This window comes from Chiloscyllium plagiosum, chromosome 30, assembly GCF_004010195.1.
Source record: "Chiloscyllium plagiosum isolate BGI_BamShark_2017 chromosome 30, ASM401019v2, whole genome shotgun sequence".
Classification (NCBI taxonomy): Eukaryota; Metazoa; Chordata; class Chondrichthyes; order Orectolobiformes; family Hemiscylliidae; genus Chiloscyllium; species Chiloscyllium plagiosum.
The window spans coordinates 44,183,301-44,198,003 of NC_057739.1; the positions used below are offsets into that span (position 1 = coordinate 44,183,301).

The window sequence follows — 14,703 nt, forward strand, 5'->3', positions numbered from 1 at the left end:
ATGTATCTGGAGGTTGGTGGGGTGGTAGGTGGGAGGTGAGGACTAGTGAGGAGAGCCAGGAGGGGGCACGACAAAGGTTTGGCAGGAAGGATTAAGGAGAACCCAAAGGCATTTTACTCATACGTGAGGAATAAGAGAATGATCAGGGAAAAGTAGGGCCGATCAGGGGTAGAGTAGGGAATGTGTATGGCATCTGAGGTGATAGGGGAAGCGCTAAATGACTTCTTTACTTTGGTTTTCACTAAGGAAAAGGACCTTGTTGTGAATGAGATCTTTGAGGGGTGGGGAAACAGGCTTGAACAGATCAAGCTTGAACAGATCGAGATTGAAGAAGTTGATGTGCAGGACATTTTGGCAAACATTAAGATTGATATGTCCTCAGAGCAAGGCCAGATTTATCCTAGGTTGCTTCAGGAGCGAGAAAGGAGGTTGTTAAGCCACTTTGCTTCCTCCCTCTCCGCTGGAGTCATAGCGGAGGATTGGAAGGAGGCAAATGTTGTTCCTCTTTTCAAGAAAGTTAATAGGGAAATCCCTGGCAATTACATTCCAGTCAGTTTTACGTCTGTAGTCGGCAAAGTTTTGGAAAGAATTATGAGGGATAGGATTTATGACTAATTGGAAAAGCATAATGTGATTAAAGGCAGTCAGCATGTCTTTGTGAGGGGCAGATTAACTCACAAATCTGAGTTCTTTGAGGAGGTGATCGAGACAGGTTGACAAAGTGGATGTGGTGTACATGGATTTCGGCAAGGCATTTGATAAGGTTCCCCACAGTAGGCTCGCTCATAAAGTCAAGAGGTGTGGGATACAGGGAGATTTGGCAATCTGGATTCAGAATTGGTTGGCTGACAGAAGGCAGAGAGTGGGTGTAGATGGAAAGTATTCTGCATGGAGGTCAGTGGTGAGTGGCAGCCCGCAGGGCTCTGTTCTTAGGCTTCTGCTCTTTGTAGTATTTATAAATGACTTGGATGAGGAGGTTGAGGGGTGGGTTAGTGACACAAAGTTTGAGATGCCATTGATAGGACCAAGGGCTATTGCAGGCTGCAGCGTGACAGGATGCAGAGCTGGGCTGAGAAATGGCAGATGGTGTTCAACTTGGATAAATGCGAAATGATGCATTTTGGAAGGTCGAACTTGAATGCTGAATATAGAATTAAAGACCAGAATCTGTGGAGGAACAGCTGGATTTGGTATTCAAGTGCATAGATCTCTCAAAGTTGCCACCCAAGTGGATGGGATTGTTAGGAAAGCATCTGGTGTTTTGGCTTTCATTAACAAGGGGATCGAGTTTAAGAGCCGCAAGGTTCTGCTGCAGCTCTGCAAAACCCTGGTGAGACCACACTTGGAATATTGTGTCCAGTTCTAGTAGCCCTACTATAGGAAAGATACAGAGGCTTTGGAGAGGGTGCAAAGGAAGTCTAGGACGCTGCCTAGACTGGAGGGCATGTCTTACAAGGAGAGGTTGTCTGAGCTCGGACTTTTCTCTCTGGAGAGAAGGAGGAAGAGAGGAGACTTCATCGAGGTATAGAAGGTAATGAGAGGCATGGATAGAGTAAAAGCCAGAGACTTTTCCCTCGGGCAAGATTTACTGCCACGAGGGGTCATAGTTTTAAGGTGTGAGGAGTAAGGTATGGAGGCGATGTCAGAGGTACATTCTTTACGCAGAGAGGTGTGAGCACATGGAATGCGTTGCCAGCGGTAGTTGTGGAAGCAGAGTCATTAGGGACTTTTAAGCGACTGCTGGACATGCACAAGGACAGCAGTGAATTGAGGGGAGCGTAGGTTAGGTTATTTTATACTAAATTAGAATTAATCCTCGGCACAACATCGTGGGCCGAAGGGCCTGTACTGTACTATGCTGTACTTTTCTATGTTTAGTAAGGAGGACTTTTCATTGACAGTGCAGTTTCTGTTGTTGTCTTTTCCGGTGCTTAGGTCAATGCTACGTGGTCCATCTAGTTTCATTTCTTTGTTGCGACTTCATAGTGATTGATGCAACTGAGTTTCTTGCTACTCCACTTCAGAGGGCGGTTGAGATGCAACCATATTGCTGTGGGTCTGGAGTCACATGTAGTCCAGACCAGGTGAGAATGGCAGATTTTCTTCCCTGAAGGACATTAGTGAGGCAGATGGGTTTTTCTGACAATCGGCAATGGATTCATCATCATCAGTAGTTTCTTAACTCCAGATTTTTGTTTATTGCCATCAAATTTCACCATCTGCCATGGCAGGTTTTGAACCCGAGTCCCCTGAACATTGCTGAGTTTCTGCATTAATGCCATTGTGTAGCAATAATGCCAATAAGCTCTCGCCTTCTACATTGAGTCAGCATGACTTTCTGAAGGGAAAATCATGCCTGACTATTAGGATTCTTTGGAGAGGTACCAAGGAAGATCAGTAATGGTAACCAGTAGATGTAATATGAATGGATTCCTAGAAGGCATTTGATAAGGTCACAGACTTTAGATAAAATAAGATAAGAACCCATGGTGTTGGGGGTTGTGTTTTAGGGTGGATAAAGAATTGGCCAACTAATGAATAAAATTGGGATAATGGTAGGCATTTCAGGATGGCAACCGGGAATGGTATAATTTTATGACCGCTAGACTATTAATCCAGAGACCAAGGGGTTGTTCTGCGGACCTGGGTTTGAATTCCCCATCACTGGTGGAATTTGAATTCGGGGTGGGGGGTAAAAATCTGAATTAAGGATCTAATGGTGACTATAAAACCACTGTCAAAAATATAGGACTAACCATCAATTGGTTTTTGGTTCTTGTTTAAATCTGACACCATAGCTTCAAATTCCTTGTGCCTTTTTTTTTGTCAGTTTATTTTACATAAAGCAAGGAAATTAAGCAAAATCTTTACAGGATTTTAAGGCCTTTTGAAAAGTGTAGAGGAGATTTGCTGGAAGGAAATTGGGGTGTGGAATGTCAGAGCAGAGATGGGTAAGAGGCTATTGAATAGAGATATTCAAAATCATGAGGGCTTCTGATGGGGTAATTTGAGAGAAACTGCTTCTACTTGCAGCAGAATTAAATACTAGAGGACCTCAATTTCAGGTATTTTGCCAAATGAGCCAATGGTTGGGTGAGATATTTTTTCATTTATGCAGTGAGTCATTGTGATCTGGAATGCCCTGTCTGAGAGCCTTGTGGAAGCAGTCGACAATGACTTTTAATAGGAAATGGGATATATACTTGAAAAAAAAATGCAGAACTATGGGGTAAGACCAGAAAAGTGGGACAAGTTAGATGAGTGTCAAAGAACTGACAGAGTAATCATTAGTTGGATGATTTTATCTGAGCTATGTAAACTTGCGTAATTCTTTGAGAAACCATGTTTTGCTGAACACTTCACTGTCTGTCATTATTTCCTTCTCTAACAGGTCTGTGGCAATGCCTTGATGAAGAAGTACCAGAACCAGTTCTGGAAGATGATCGTCCTGATCAAGAACGACTACTTCCCCAGGTAACAAAATCTCAAGATCAAGGATTCACAGAATGGTTAAAGCACGGAAAAGGTCACTTGTCTGTCGCATCTTTGCCAACTTTTTGCAAGAACATCTTAGCTATTCCACTAGTTATTGGTGAGGTTCCTCCTTACCTCGACCCCAGTGATATTCAGAAGGCTTACCATGGGTTACACAAAGATACACTCAATGTCTTATGTGGCCATGTTTACAATTTATCGCACTTTCCTTTAATTTGCAGACAATTTGAGATACTGTTATTAAAAAAGATACTTGCATTTCTATCACCTCTTTCACAATCTCAAGCTGACTGAAATTAGTTTAAAGAGCAGAGGTGTTATACCTGGTGTCCTGGCTAATATTCATCCCTCAAACAGCGTAATTAGAAAAGAGATTATTTGGACATTATCATTTTGCTGCTTGTGAGAGCTTGCCTTGTACAAAATGGCTAGTATGTTTCCAATATTACACCAGTGACATACACTTCAAACTTGCTTTGATGCCTATGGAGCACTACAATGTTGTGAAGTCATGGACAGTATCACAAGCATGTAAGTCTCTTTCCTTCCATGAGCTCAGCAGATTCTTAAACTATGTAGTACTTTGCTATTCTATTGGCCTGTTCTAAATGAGACACACAAGATAATCAGACAGTTAGATCGGGTTGACAGTGAGAGCCTTTTTCCTCGGATGGTGATGGCTTGCACGGGGGGGACATAGCTTTAAATTAAGGGGTGATAGCTATAGGACAGATGTTAGTGGTAGTTTCTTTACTCAGAGTAGTGGTGACATGGATCACCCTGCCTGCAACAGTAGTCGACTTGAAGAAAGTGAGGGCTGGTGATCAGAGCTTAAAAATGTGTTGCTGGAACACAGGCGGAGAGGTCGGGAAGATGAGTCGCACTTCCATCGCCAGACCATGGCAACACGACGCCTGGAGGAAGAGGTGCCTCATCTTCCACCTAGGAACCCTCCAGCCACAAGGGATGAATGCGGATTTCTCCAGCTTCCTCATTTCCCCTCCCCCCACTTTTCTCAGTGCCAGCCCTCAGACTCAGCACCGCCTTCTTGACCTGCAATCTTCTTCCCGACCTCTCCGCCCCCACCCCCTCTCCCGGCCTATCACCCTCACCTTAACCACCTCCCACCTATCGCATTCCCAATGCCCCTCCCCCAAGTCCCTCCTCCCTATCTTTTAATTCCCAATGCCCCTGCCCCAAGTCCTTCCTCCCTATCTTTTATCTTAGCCTGCTTGGCACACCCTCCTCATTCCAAACAGTAGTATACTTGTCAATTTTAAGGGCATTTAAATGGTCATTGAATAGGCATATGAATGAAAATGGAATAATGTAGGATAGATGGGCTTCAGATTGGTTCCACAGGTTGGTGCAACATTGAGGGCCGAAGGGCCTGTATTGTGCTGTGATGTTCTATGTTCTAAATCTTTGGTCTCATTCCTAAGAAAGGGTATACTGATTTGAACTGATTCTTGGGATTGGTGGGGGAATTGCCCTATTGAGTGAAGTTGTTTATATTTGCTAGTCTTTGAAAGGAAATGAGAGGTGACCTAATTGAACCACACAAGTTTTTCAAGATTATCATACCGAGAACAAAGGACTATAGTGTCAGTGTATGTAATCAGTACTTTAGGACTAAGATGAAAAATTTCTTTACTCAGGGTTGTAAATCTTTCCCCCAGAGGTTATGGGTCGTCACTTATTAAGTATATTGATTTTTTGACAGAAGTTGATTTTTTGGTGGTGGGGGGGGCGGATACTAAGGGGTGTGGGGATAGTTTGGAAAGGTGCATTTGAGGTCAAAAATTAGTTCCTACATAGCAGCCAAAAAGGTACTTTATTGATTTTCAGTAGTTCAAAAAGTCATATTCTTTATGCAATTTAGTTCTATTTTATCACAGCTGTTCACAAAATGTGCTTTAATCCGTGTATGTATAATTTCTTTATAAACTTCACCTATTTCACTTTCTGTAGAATTGAAGCAGTTACAGGCACCGGGCAGGTTGGAGCTGTGATCAGGCTGCGCCAGTTTCTGGAGGTAAAAGCTCTTGTTTTTTTTGTGTGGAATTAATTTCTTAAATCCCAAATCTGAGATTCCTGACAACATGAACGTAAGCCATAGGAGCAGAAATTAGGCCATTCAGCCCATAGAGTCTGCTTCGCCATTCAATCATGGCTGATAATTTTCTCAATCCTCATTCTCCCACTTTCTCCCCATAGCCCTTAATCTCCTTGATACTTAAGAACCTGTCTATCTCAGTCTTAAATATACTCAATAACCTGGCCTCCACAACCTTCTGTGGTAATGATTCCATAGATTCACTACTCTTCTGGCTGTAGAAGTTTAACCTTATCTCTGTTTTAAAAAGTCTTCCCTTTACTCTAAGGCTATTCTCTTGTGTCCTAGTCTCTCATACCAATGGAAACATCTTCCCAACATCTACACTGTCCAGGCCAGTCAGTATTCTGTATGTTACAATTAGATATAGAATATAGACCCCTTGGCATCATGGTAGCCCACAAACCCATCAAAACACTAAAACAGCAGCTAATGAACTTGAAAGACCCTATACAGACAACAAGCAAAACTAATGTCATTTACAGAATACCAAGAACTGTAACAAACACTACATTGGACAAACAGGCAGAAAACTAGCCACCAGGATACATGAACACTAACTAGCCACAAAATGACATGGCCCTCTCTCACTAGTATCCTTACATACAGATAAGGAGGGACACCACTTCGACTGGGACAACACATCCATCCTAGGACAAGCCAAACAGAGATACGCACAAGAATTCCTAGAAGCATGGCATTCCAACCAGAACTCTATCAACAAACACATCGAGTTAGACCCCATCTACCAGCCCCTGAGAAAAAGAACAGGAAATGACATCACCATAGGAAATGACATCACCAACCCAAAGAAATCCAATCATATACATAGAAAGCAGGAATCATGTACACTGCTTCGCCTGAGGCCCACTGAAAATGTTACCTAGTATGGTGACGAAACATCTGGAAATGCATCTTCCAGCTCAGCGAGAAAACCTACATCCAGAACCTCAACCTGAGCTACAAATCTTCTCAAAACTCTCTAGGCATGATAGTGTCATTTAAAATGTATCTATACAAAGGGAGCAGAGGGATACAGATCCTTGGAAAATAGGCGACAGATTTAGATAGAGGATCTGGATCAGTGCAGGCTTGGAGGGTCGAAGTGCCTGTTCCTGTGTTGTAATTTTCTTTGTTCTTTGTACATCATTGGAGTAGTATCAAACAGGATTTGAATATGAAAGGGAGGTAGAGACAATTTAGTTGTAAAAAATTACATAGCATCTCGTCTGTCTCGTGTTATGTTTCAGGAAACCACTTAATGAAGGACAACTTTGAAGTCAGTTTTTACTCAGCTTAATGTTTATTTATAGAGTGAAACATTAAAAGTCTATATCTGCCAACTCAACCACACTACAGATTTGCTAGATGTATCTCTATACTCTTTGGAGCAACTGACAACATAAAATAATTTACATTTTGCAGCCTCTTAAAGGGGCACTGTAGCAACAGCACAACTATTAAAGGAAATTTTTACTGAGATTAAAAGAACATTTTAGGGAAATTGATGCATTCCAGCTCCTGTAGTGCCAACCAATTGTGAAAAGCCTCAAATGTGCCAGTGGCCAACATGACACCTGGAGTTGATGTCAATATTTTCTGTTTTATGATACACCTCTGCAGTAGCTGGAGCTTGAACCTGGGCCTCCTGGCTCAGAGATAGGTGCACAAGCACTATACCTCGAGCTTTATCTTTATGTTCAAGATATTTTCTAATTAACCTTCTCAAAGATGTTATTACACATTTCTGGTGAAAGTGAGACTTGAATCCAGGCCTCCTGGCTTAGAAGAAGGGACACAACCACTGTACCTCTTTGAGTTCAAGTTAGTTTTCTTATCAGCCTATTACACACCTTTGGAGCAGGTGGGACTTGAACCCGGAACTTCCTGTCCAGGGGTAGGTACACTACCACTGTATCATCAGGGTCCTCTTTAAACTCAAATGAAACTCTAGTTGATGCCCTCATTCTGCATTTAATTAAACACAATTGATATTTGGTTCATTGGCAGATATGTCTTCAGTTGCCTATGGTAGAGCAGATACCAAAGGTATTGATCTCTCAGCTGCTTGGTGGGTGTCTCAATTTTATCCTTACGAGGTCTAACAGTTATCTAAACAATGGTGACTTAAATAGCTTCAGATCCACGATTCTACACTAGATTTGCAAGTGGCGTAACATTGAGACAGGAATAATTTAATTATTTATTTGACAAGAGTGGGCTGATTTAATGCTTGGCTTGACCTGGATAAATAATCTACTCCTATTTCCATTTTATTGAATCTGATTTTTGTCCTCAGCACGAGCAATGTTTTCTCAGACTGCCATGTCATTCTGCTCAGTGTTCCTAATATCTCCTTGTGTGCCCTTGTGTCAACATTTTGTTCGTGTTTCTGAAAAGTGCCGGGAATGATTTATTGCATTTCTTTTTACTACGCTATATGATTGCACATTGTCATTGACTGACCTTTCATTTCATTGAAAATTATGCGTAAAACATTTCCCATTGTCAGTTCCTAGATTCTCTGTCCTCGTCTCTATCCCCATCACACTTCTCAGTCTTGTATTGGACCAGATCAGACCCCTCATAATATTTTAAGGAAGAAGCCTAGACCCTAACTTTTTCTTTCTTTTATAGGTAAATGTGAAATGGGTGTTCCAGATGGGATGCAACTGGTCAAACTACTTGACATTAAGCAAAACACAATTTATTTAAACAGTATAGTTAAAATACAAACAAAAGGAAGAGGAATTTAGAATAGCATAGCTATTGGAAAACTTAACCCAATAATAGATACAGTACTCAATACTCTTTAACTGTTCCAACATAGCAACATCCCATAAACGAACCCCTTGGCAAAAAGATAAATTCAGACACTGATTTTATTGCAGTTTCCCAATCCAGGAAGGAATAACATCAAGAGAGATTTCATAGACTGTCACAGTTAGGAATCGGTTTACTGAAGATTACAACCTCCTCCGGGACCCAAACAGCTTCCACTGCTACAGCTGGGAGAACTGACCATTCCCCTTCCCATTGTTACAGCCATTTAAAAAAAACATAAAGGCCTCCTCTGACTGTTGACTTGGCCAGTCTCCTGTAGCCACTTTGGCACATCTGCCTTTACAACCTCTCTTCAAAAAAAAACCCAGGACAAAATAACCTTTTTAAAGTGACAGCATCACCACAGTCTTGTATTTCTCCTCAGTCTGAACATCTTGAGAGTTGTAAAGCAAACATTTCTGGTCTTAATCTCTTTAGGATTGTGCAATAATACAGCACAGGAGGAAGTAATTCAGCCCATTATACCACTGTGGGCTCTCATCCCACTCTCAGTTCTTTCTTCCTCTTAGACCTGGAAGTACACTGACTTTCTAAACGGCAGGTTAGACCTTTGCGGAAGAGTTCTGGGCAGAACACACAGCTGAGAATTTATTTATGTTGCAAGTTGCTATACTATGGAACTTGATAAATACTTGAGCAAAAATTTAAAAGTCCATTGAGAAAGAGCTAGACAGAGGAACTGACTAGTTACTGTTTCAAAAGTCAACAAAGGCACCATGGGCTAAGTCACCATCTGCTGTGTTGAGTGATTCTAATTTTACCCCAAATGCTGCAGACTTTAATTTGTTTTTTTTTGCAACATTGCCATTCCCTTTACAGTATAATGTTCACTTTTTTTTGCTTGGGGTTATTATACTTGACTTAGAGCTTTTATTTTTAGAATTCAAGTGTTTTTAATGTAAACAATTTCTTTATGATGATACAACTTGCTGCATGTTGAATTTCTGATCATTAAAGATTGATTTGACTGGAGCTTTTATCACCCAAGATGAGAGAGCTGAGAGGGGCCATAATAGAGTTGCTTATCATGAAAGGAGTTGCAGTGTAGGTGTAAAGAATGTGTTTCCACTTGTGGACAAACCCAAAACTAGGGCCATAAATAAAAGATAAAATTGCCATAGTCTTACCACACCATGGGGCTGCTCCCTCATTAGAGAGAATCAACTAGTGCTGGTTTCACCTGGGGGTGACCATACTTCAGGTAAAGGGAGAGGTTAAGAAGGAGACTATTTCATGATAACCTCAGCAGGTGCAGGGCATGAATCCATACTGTTGGCATTACTGTGTGTCTCAAGACAGCCGTCGAGCTAACTGAGCTAACCACTCCATGAGGGCCATAAAAATGATAGTTACTAATTCTTCTTGATTTAACTGTGCAAATACTGGTCTAGTCGGGTCCACAGTGCCACAATTTCCATTACAGATAGGGCAAAGAGGCAGTCCCGAATCCCTTCCAGACTTGGGGATTGAATCATGTGCTTTTGGCAGCAATCAGATCCAACCAATTGAGGCCCTTCTTGTAACTGCATTCTATGTCTGTAGCTAGGGATAAAGATGGTAGAGGCTCTGATTTTGTTATATCGAAACACACAATTATCTGTTGTATATGCTGGAAAGATTTGCAAATTGATAGTCAACCTGTTTGGTATCTTTCTTGGTCATCAAGTCCTGGGTGGCACTTGAACCAGAGTTTCCCATAGGAAATTTGGGAGAAATATTTTTATATGAGCAGTGGTGAAAATTTGGAGCATGCTACTGCATTTGAGATGCATTTAAGCAGAAGTAGCTAAACATGAGGGAGACTGGAATAGAAGTATATGCTAATAAGGGTAGAGGGGAAAGGGTGTGAGGAGACTTTTGTGGAGCACTAAAATGGCCTAGAATCATAGAATCCTGACAGTGCAGAAAATCTGCAATGACCCTCTGAAAAGATCCCACCCAGATCTAGCCTGCAACTTTATCCCCATATCACCATGGCTAACCCATGTAGGCTGCAGATCCCTGGACACTATGGGCAATTTAGCATGGCAAATCCACCCTACACATCTTTGGACTGTGGGACGAAACCAAAGCACCCAGAGGGAACCCACGCAGATAAGGGGAGAATGTGCAAATTCCATACGGACAGTTGCCCCAAGGCTAGAATCGAACCTGGGTCACTGCTGCTGCGAAGCAGCAGTACTAACTGCAGAGTCACCATGCCGCATGCCTATTTGGGCCAAATGGCCCATTTTTATGCCATAAATCCCATGCATTAAACAGGAGACTGTCAGTTGTCTGTGTTCTCAAACTTCATTTTACTATGCTTTATGATACTGTTAATTTTATCTTTGTCTTATTAGCAGATTTTGTCCGGTTGCTTTTGTTAATAAGAGGCAGTTGGTTTTTGTTGCAATAAAATTTATTGGCGATTTATCCACAGTACTTGCCCATCTTCCTGGTCGCCATCTGTGTTGACATGTTGCTTGCTAGCAGTCCTGGCTAAAGAACAATGAAAATTGGACTGCGGTGTAATTTTGTAACTGTTCAGATTAATTTTCAAAAAAAAGTGCATTCCTTGAAATTAATATCGATTTTTCTGATTATTCTATTTCAGAAATGCTTGAAGCAAGAAGACTTTCCTCTGCCAAAAGGTTACCTGCATCCTGCATTCTGGAGATCATGACCATTTAAAAGATGCATTAAAAAGCCAAGGAAATCAGAACTGCTCATTGAAGTCACTTTTAAAAATTTTATAGTTACATTAAACACAAGGTTTAATTTAAGTGGGTTCATTGGAACGTTTTCCATTTTATTCTTTGGTTTTGCACTCTCTCCTTGGTGCTGATGATGTCTTCATGCAATGTAAAAAAAAGTTATGCAGTTCTCTCAACTATAAAAACTATAGGATGTCATGTTTCTGAACTAACCTGTGATGCTTTGGTTGTTGACTGTTTTTTGTTTATATTTATTATAACGCTATATTGAGCTAATCTTGTGGCTATCATGATGTGAAACTATTGATGTCCATCTTAATTATAAAATCATCAAGTATAGTGTAATGAAAACTAAGGACAGTTGTTTTGTACAGTTCAGTGGATTGAAGGAAACCTTGTGTAGTGCTGCATGTTTAAATTTTATGAAGTGGTTATTACATCTTATCAGTGTCCTTCTATTGCACATTAATAATGTCACGAATGGACCAATGTGTGAACTGCAAAATACTTTGCTTTTGCTTAGCAAAGTGTCTGTTTCATTTTCTTTTGAAAAGAGTTGTCTTTTTAAAATAGTATTTTCCTCCAATAGCCATGAAATATGAGTAGTTTAGTGGTGGGGAGGGAAAATGCCAGACAATATGTTCACGTTGTCCATGAATAGTATTTTTCTTGTACAGAGGAGAATCATGAGTATTTAATAATCCACTACCACTGCCCTACCTCCGTACCCTCTTTCAGTGAGTTCAATTCAACCCTGTTTGAATAGTGACTGAGGTGGGGTGTTCGTTAGGTAGATGATTGTTTATTAGTTTCTACCTCCACCCCCTCTTGCTATCTTTATCAGTAGGGTAAGAGCATATCCTTTGCTTGGAGCCACTACAAACAAAGCTGAAAACTGGAATAAGATTACGACATTTTGTTTGGTCACTCCCTAGCCTTGACATGTTAGGCAGTAGTCTACATGTCAGTGTGTGTTTTGACCTTGTATGCTAGTATTTTTGCTCAAATAGCCCTCCATTTTATTTCATTCACCCAGCCTTATCACATATCCTCCTCTTCCTTTCTCCCTCATGCGCACTGAATACACCTAGAATCTCTTTTACTGGAAGTTGCTGCCAATATTGAACCTCTGGATTGCATTGTATTTACAGCAAAGAAATAGGCCATTTGGCTCAACAAACTCTTGCTGGTGTTCATGCATCACACAGTTCTCCTGTCTTTCTGAATCAATACCTATCAACATAGCCTTCTGTTACTTTATCCCTTAAGTTTAACCAATTTTACCTTAAATTTATTTACACTATTCACCTCAACTATTACCTGTCATGCCACATTATGTCCACACTGACAAAACAACTTTCTGTCAATCCCTTTTGGATTTTTCAGTGACCATCTTGTATTTATAACCCATAAATGGAAAAATATATTCCACACTTACCCTATCTAATCCCCAAGTTTAAAGAGCTCTGTCAGGTTACCTCTCAACCTTCACCCTAGTAGAGAAAATGTGATCAAATATTTTTTTATCCAAAATAAAATAAGAAATTTTAGATACCACTTTTTTATTTTTTTAGATTAAAATAGATTTACACAATTGAAGGTAAGTATGGACCATGAGTCTGATACATATGTAACTAGAAAATATGTATTTTTGTGATAAATTCTCAAATAAACAAAATAGAATTCTGTTTGTAAATAATTATTGAATAGGCTGTTGACCACTCAAAGGATGTGAATGGAAACTTTGAATAAGTTATTATGAGTATGGTGAAGTGTTGTACTTTGGCTTTCAAAGAGAATTGTACTTCTTCAGATATAGGCTGTTTTGATTAGAAAATTAGGCCCTAAACTGCAACGGTAACTGGATTTACCTCTAAGGATTACTTCTTGACCAGGACTGGAAGTGGTGACCTAAAGCAGGCAGGAAACAGATCAGATTATCAGCTCAATATCACACGTGTAACCCATACAGACCACGGGAGAGATAGTGATGAGAAATAATAGAACAATTTATGAATACTTGGTTCGCAAGCATTCATAGCCTCACTTTAATGTTAAGAGCACCATTTGAGATCCTATTCAGTGTTACCATCTTTTTCAGTGAAGAACGTTTGTTTCTATTGAACTGATGTAAACTTCCCTAAATGTGGGGAGATTTTTTTTAAAGGCATATGTTAATATGTGCACATCTTTATCAACTACTTCAATGCACCATGAATTGTTCTAAGGCAATCAATATTGGGTTTGGTCTTCTCATGTATCAACCTTTCCCTACTAATACAGACCAAGGAGGTTCCTGAATTCAATCCCATAATTCAGCTGGGGTCAGCCATGACATAGTACAACTTGACCTCTGCTTTCCTGGGCTAGGCACAAAAGGGACCATTGTTATAAAGTATGAGTCAGTGTGAAATAAATGACTAACTGCTCGTGGAAGTTTGTGACCTCCTTCGTTTGATTGTGTACAGACTTCAGTATTTCAATTATCAAATTATATTAAATCACTTCTTTTAACATATTAGATTCTAAGATGTTGAAAATCTGTCACTGTAAGCGGAATAAAACACTGGCAAAGTAACCTGCTGCTACATATATTGTACATATTCTATTTTGTTGCATCGTGGAATTGACTGGTTATGCTCCTACTGTAATTACTGTAAAAGATCTAGGACAAATCAGTGGTGATCTAAATGCTAGCACATTGTATTAAGAATTTGTAAGTTAATATTCCATTGCAGGATATTTTGATGCCAATTTCCCCGATTGTGCAATTGACAAGCAACAATGTGTAGCTGGACTCTTAAGTTTTAAGTTTCCAAGTTCAATACCTCATCTTTTGCAGAGTTACTTGATCTGAGCCAGAGTGGCAACAGTCCTATTACTGACCCCTGCTACTCCTTCAAAATATCATGTTAAAACAAAAAGGTTAGGATATTTCACAGAAATTACAGAAAGATTACAACACAGAAAAAGGCCAATTAGCCCATTGTGTCTGCTGCCACCAGCTGATAAATAGACCACTCAAGCTAATTGCACTTTTCAGCATTTTTTCCTGAGCCTGACAGGTTATCCAGGCACTTTTTAAATGAATCAAGAGTTTGTTTATTCTACCCTTTTGAGCAGTGAATATCGGACCTCCCACCACCATCTGAGTAAATAAGTTTTCTTCATCTCTTCTAATCTTGCTAACAAAACTTGAAATCTAAATCCCTAGTCACTGATCTCTCTGCCAAAGAAATTAGGCTCTTCCCATCCACTTTATCCAGATTATCTCATTCAACACTTCCTTCATCCTCATCTGTTCCAAGGGGAACAACCCCAGCCTATGCAACATTTCCTCATAGATAAGGTCCCGGATGATTGGAAGATGGTTGTTGTAACCCCCTTGTTCAAGAAAGGATCAAGGCAAAAGATGGAAAATTATAGGCCAATCAGCTTAACCTCGGTTGTTGGTAAAATTCTAGAATCCATCATTAAGGATAATGTTTCTAAATTCTTGGAAGAGCAGAGCCTGATTAGAACAAGTCAACATGGATTTAATAAGGGGAGGTC

The 14,703-nt window shown here is 40.2% G+C and overlaps 1 protein-coding gene across 4 annotated transcripts in view; it reads left to right on the forward strand.

Moving 5' to 3' along the window:
- gle1 (GLE1 RNA export mediator) overlaps positions 1 to 13,737 on the forward strand; it is a 59,249-nt gene extending 45,512 nt beyond the window's left edge. For all 4 annotated transcript variants that reach the window (XM_043720576.1, XM_043720577.1, XM_043720578.1 and 1 more), the window contains 3 exons: positions 3,392 to 3,474; positions 5,467 to 5,530; positions 11,052 to 13,737. In XM_043720576.1, the coding sequence (XP_043576511.1) occupies positions 3,392 to 3,474; positions 5,467 to 5,530; positions 11,052 to 11,120 (216 nt within the window). In that variant the 3' untranslated portion in view covers positions 11,121 to 13,737. The remainder of the gene's footprint in view (positions 1 to 3,391; positions 3,475 to 5,466; positions 5,531 to 11,051) is intronic.
- Positions 13,738 to 14,703: the final 966 nt, after the last annotated feature.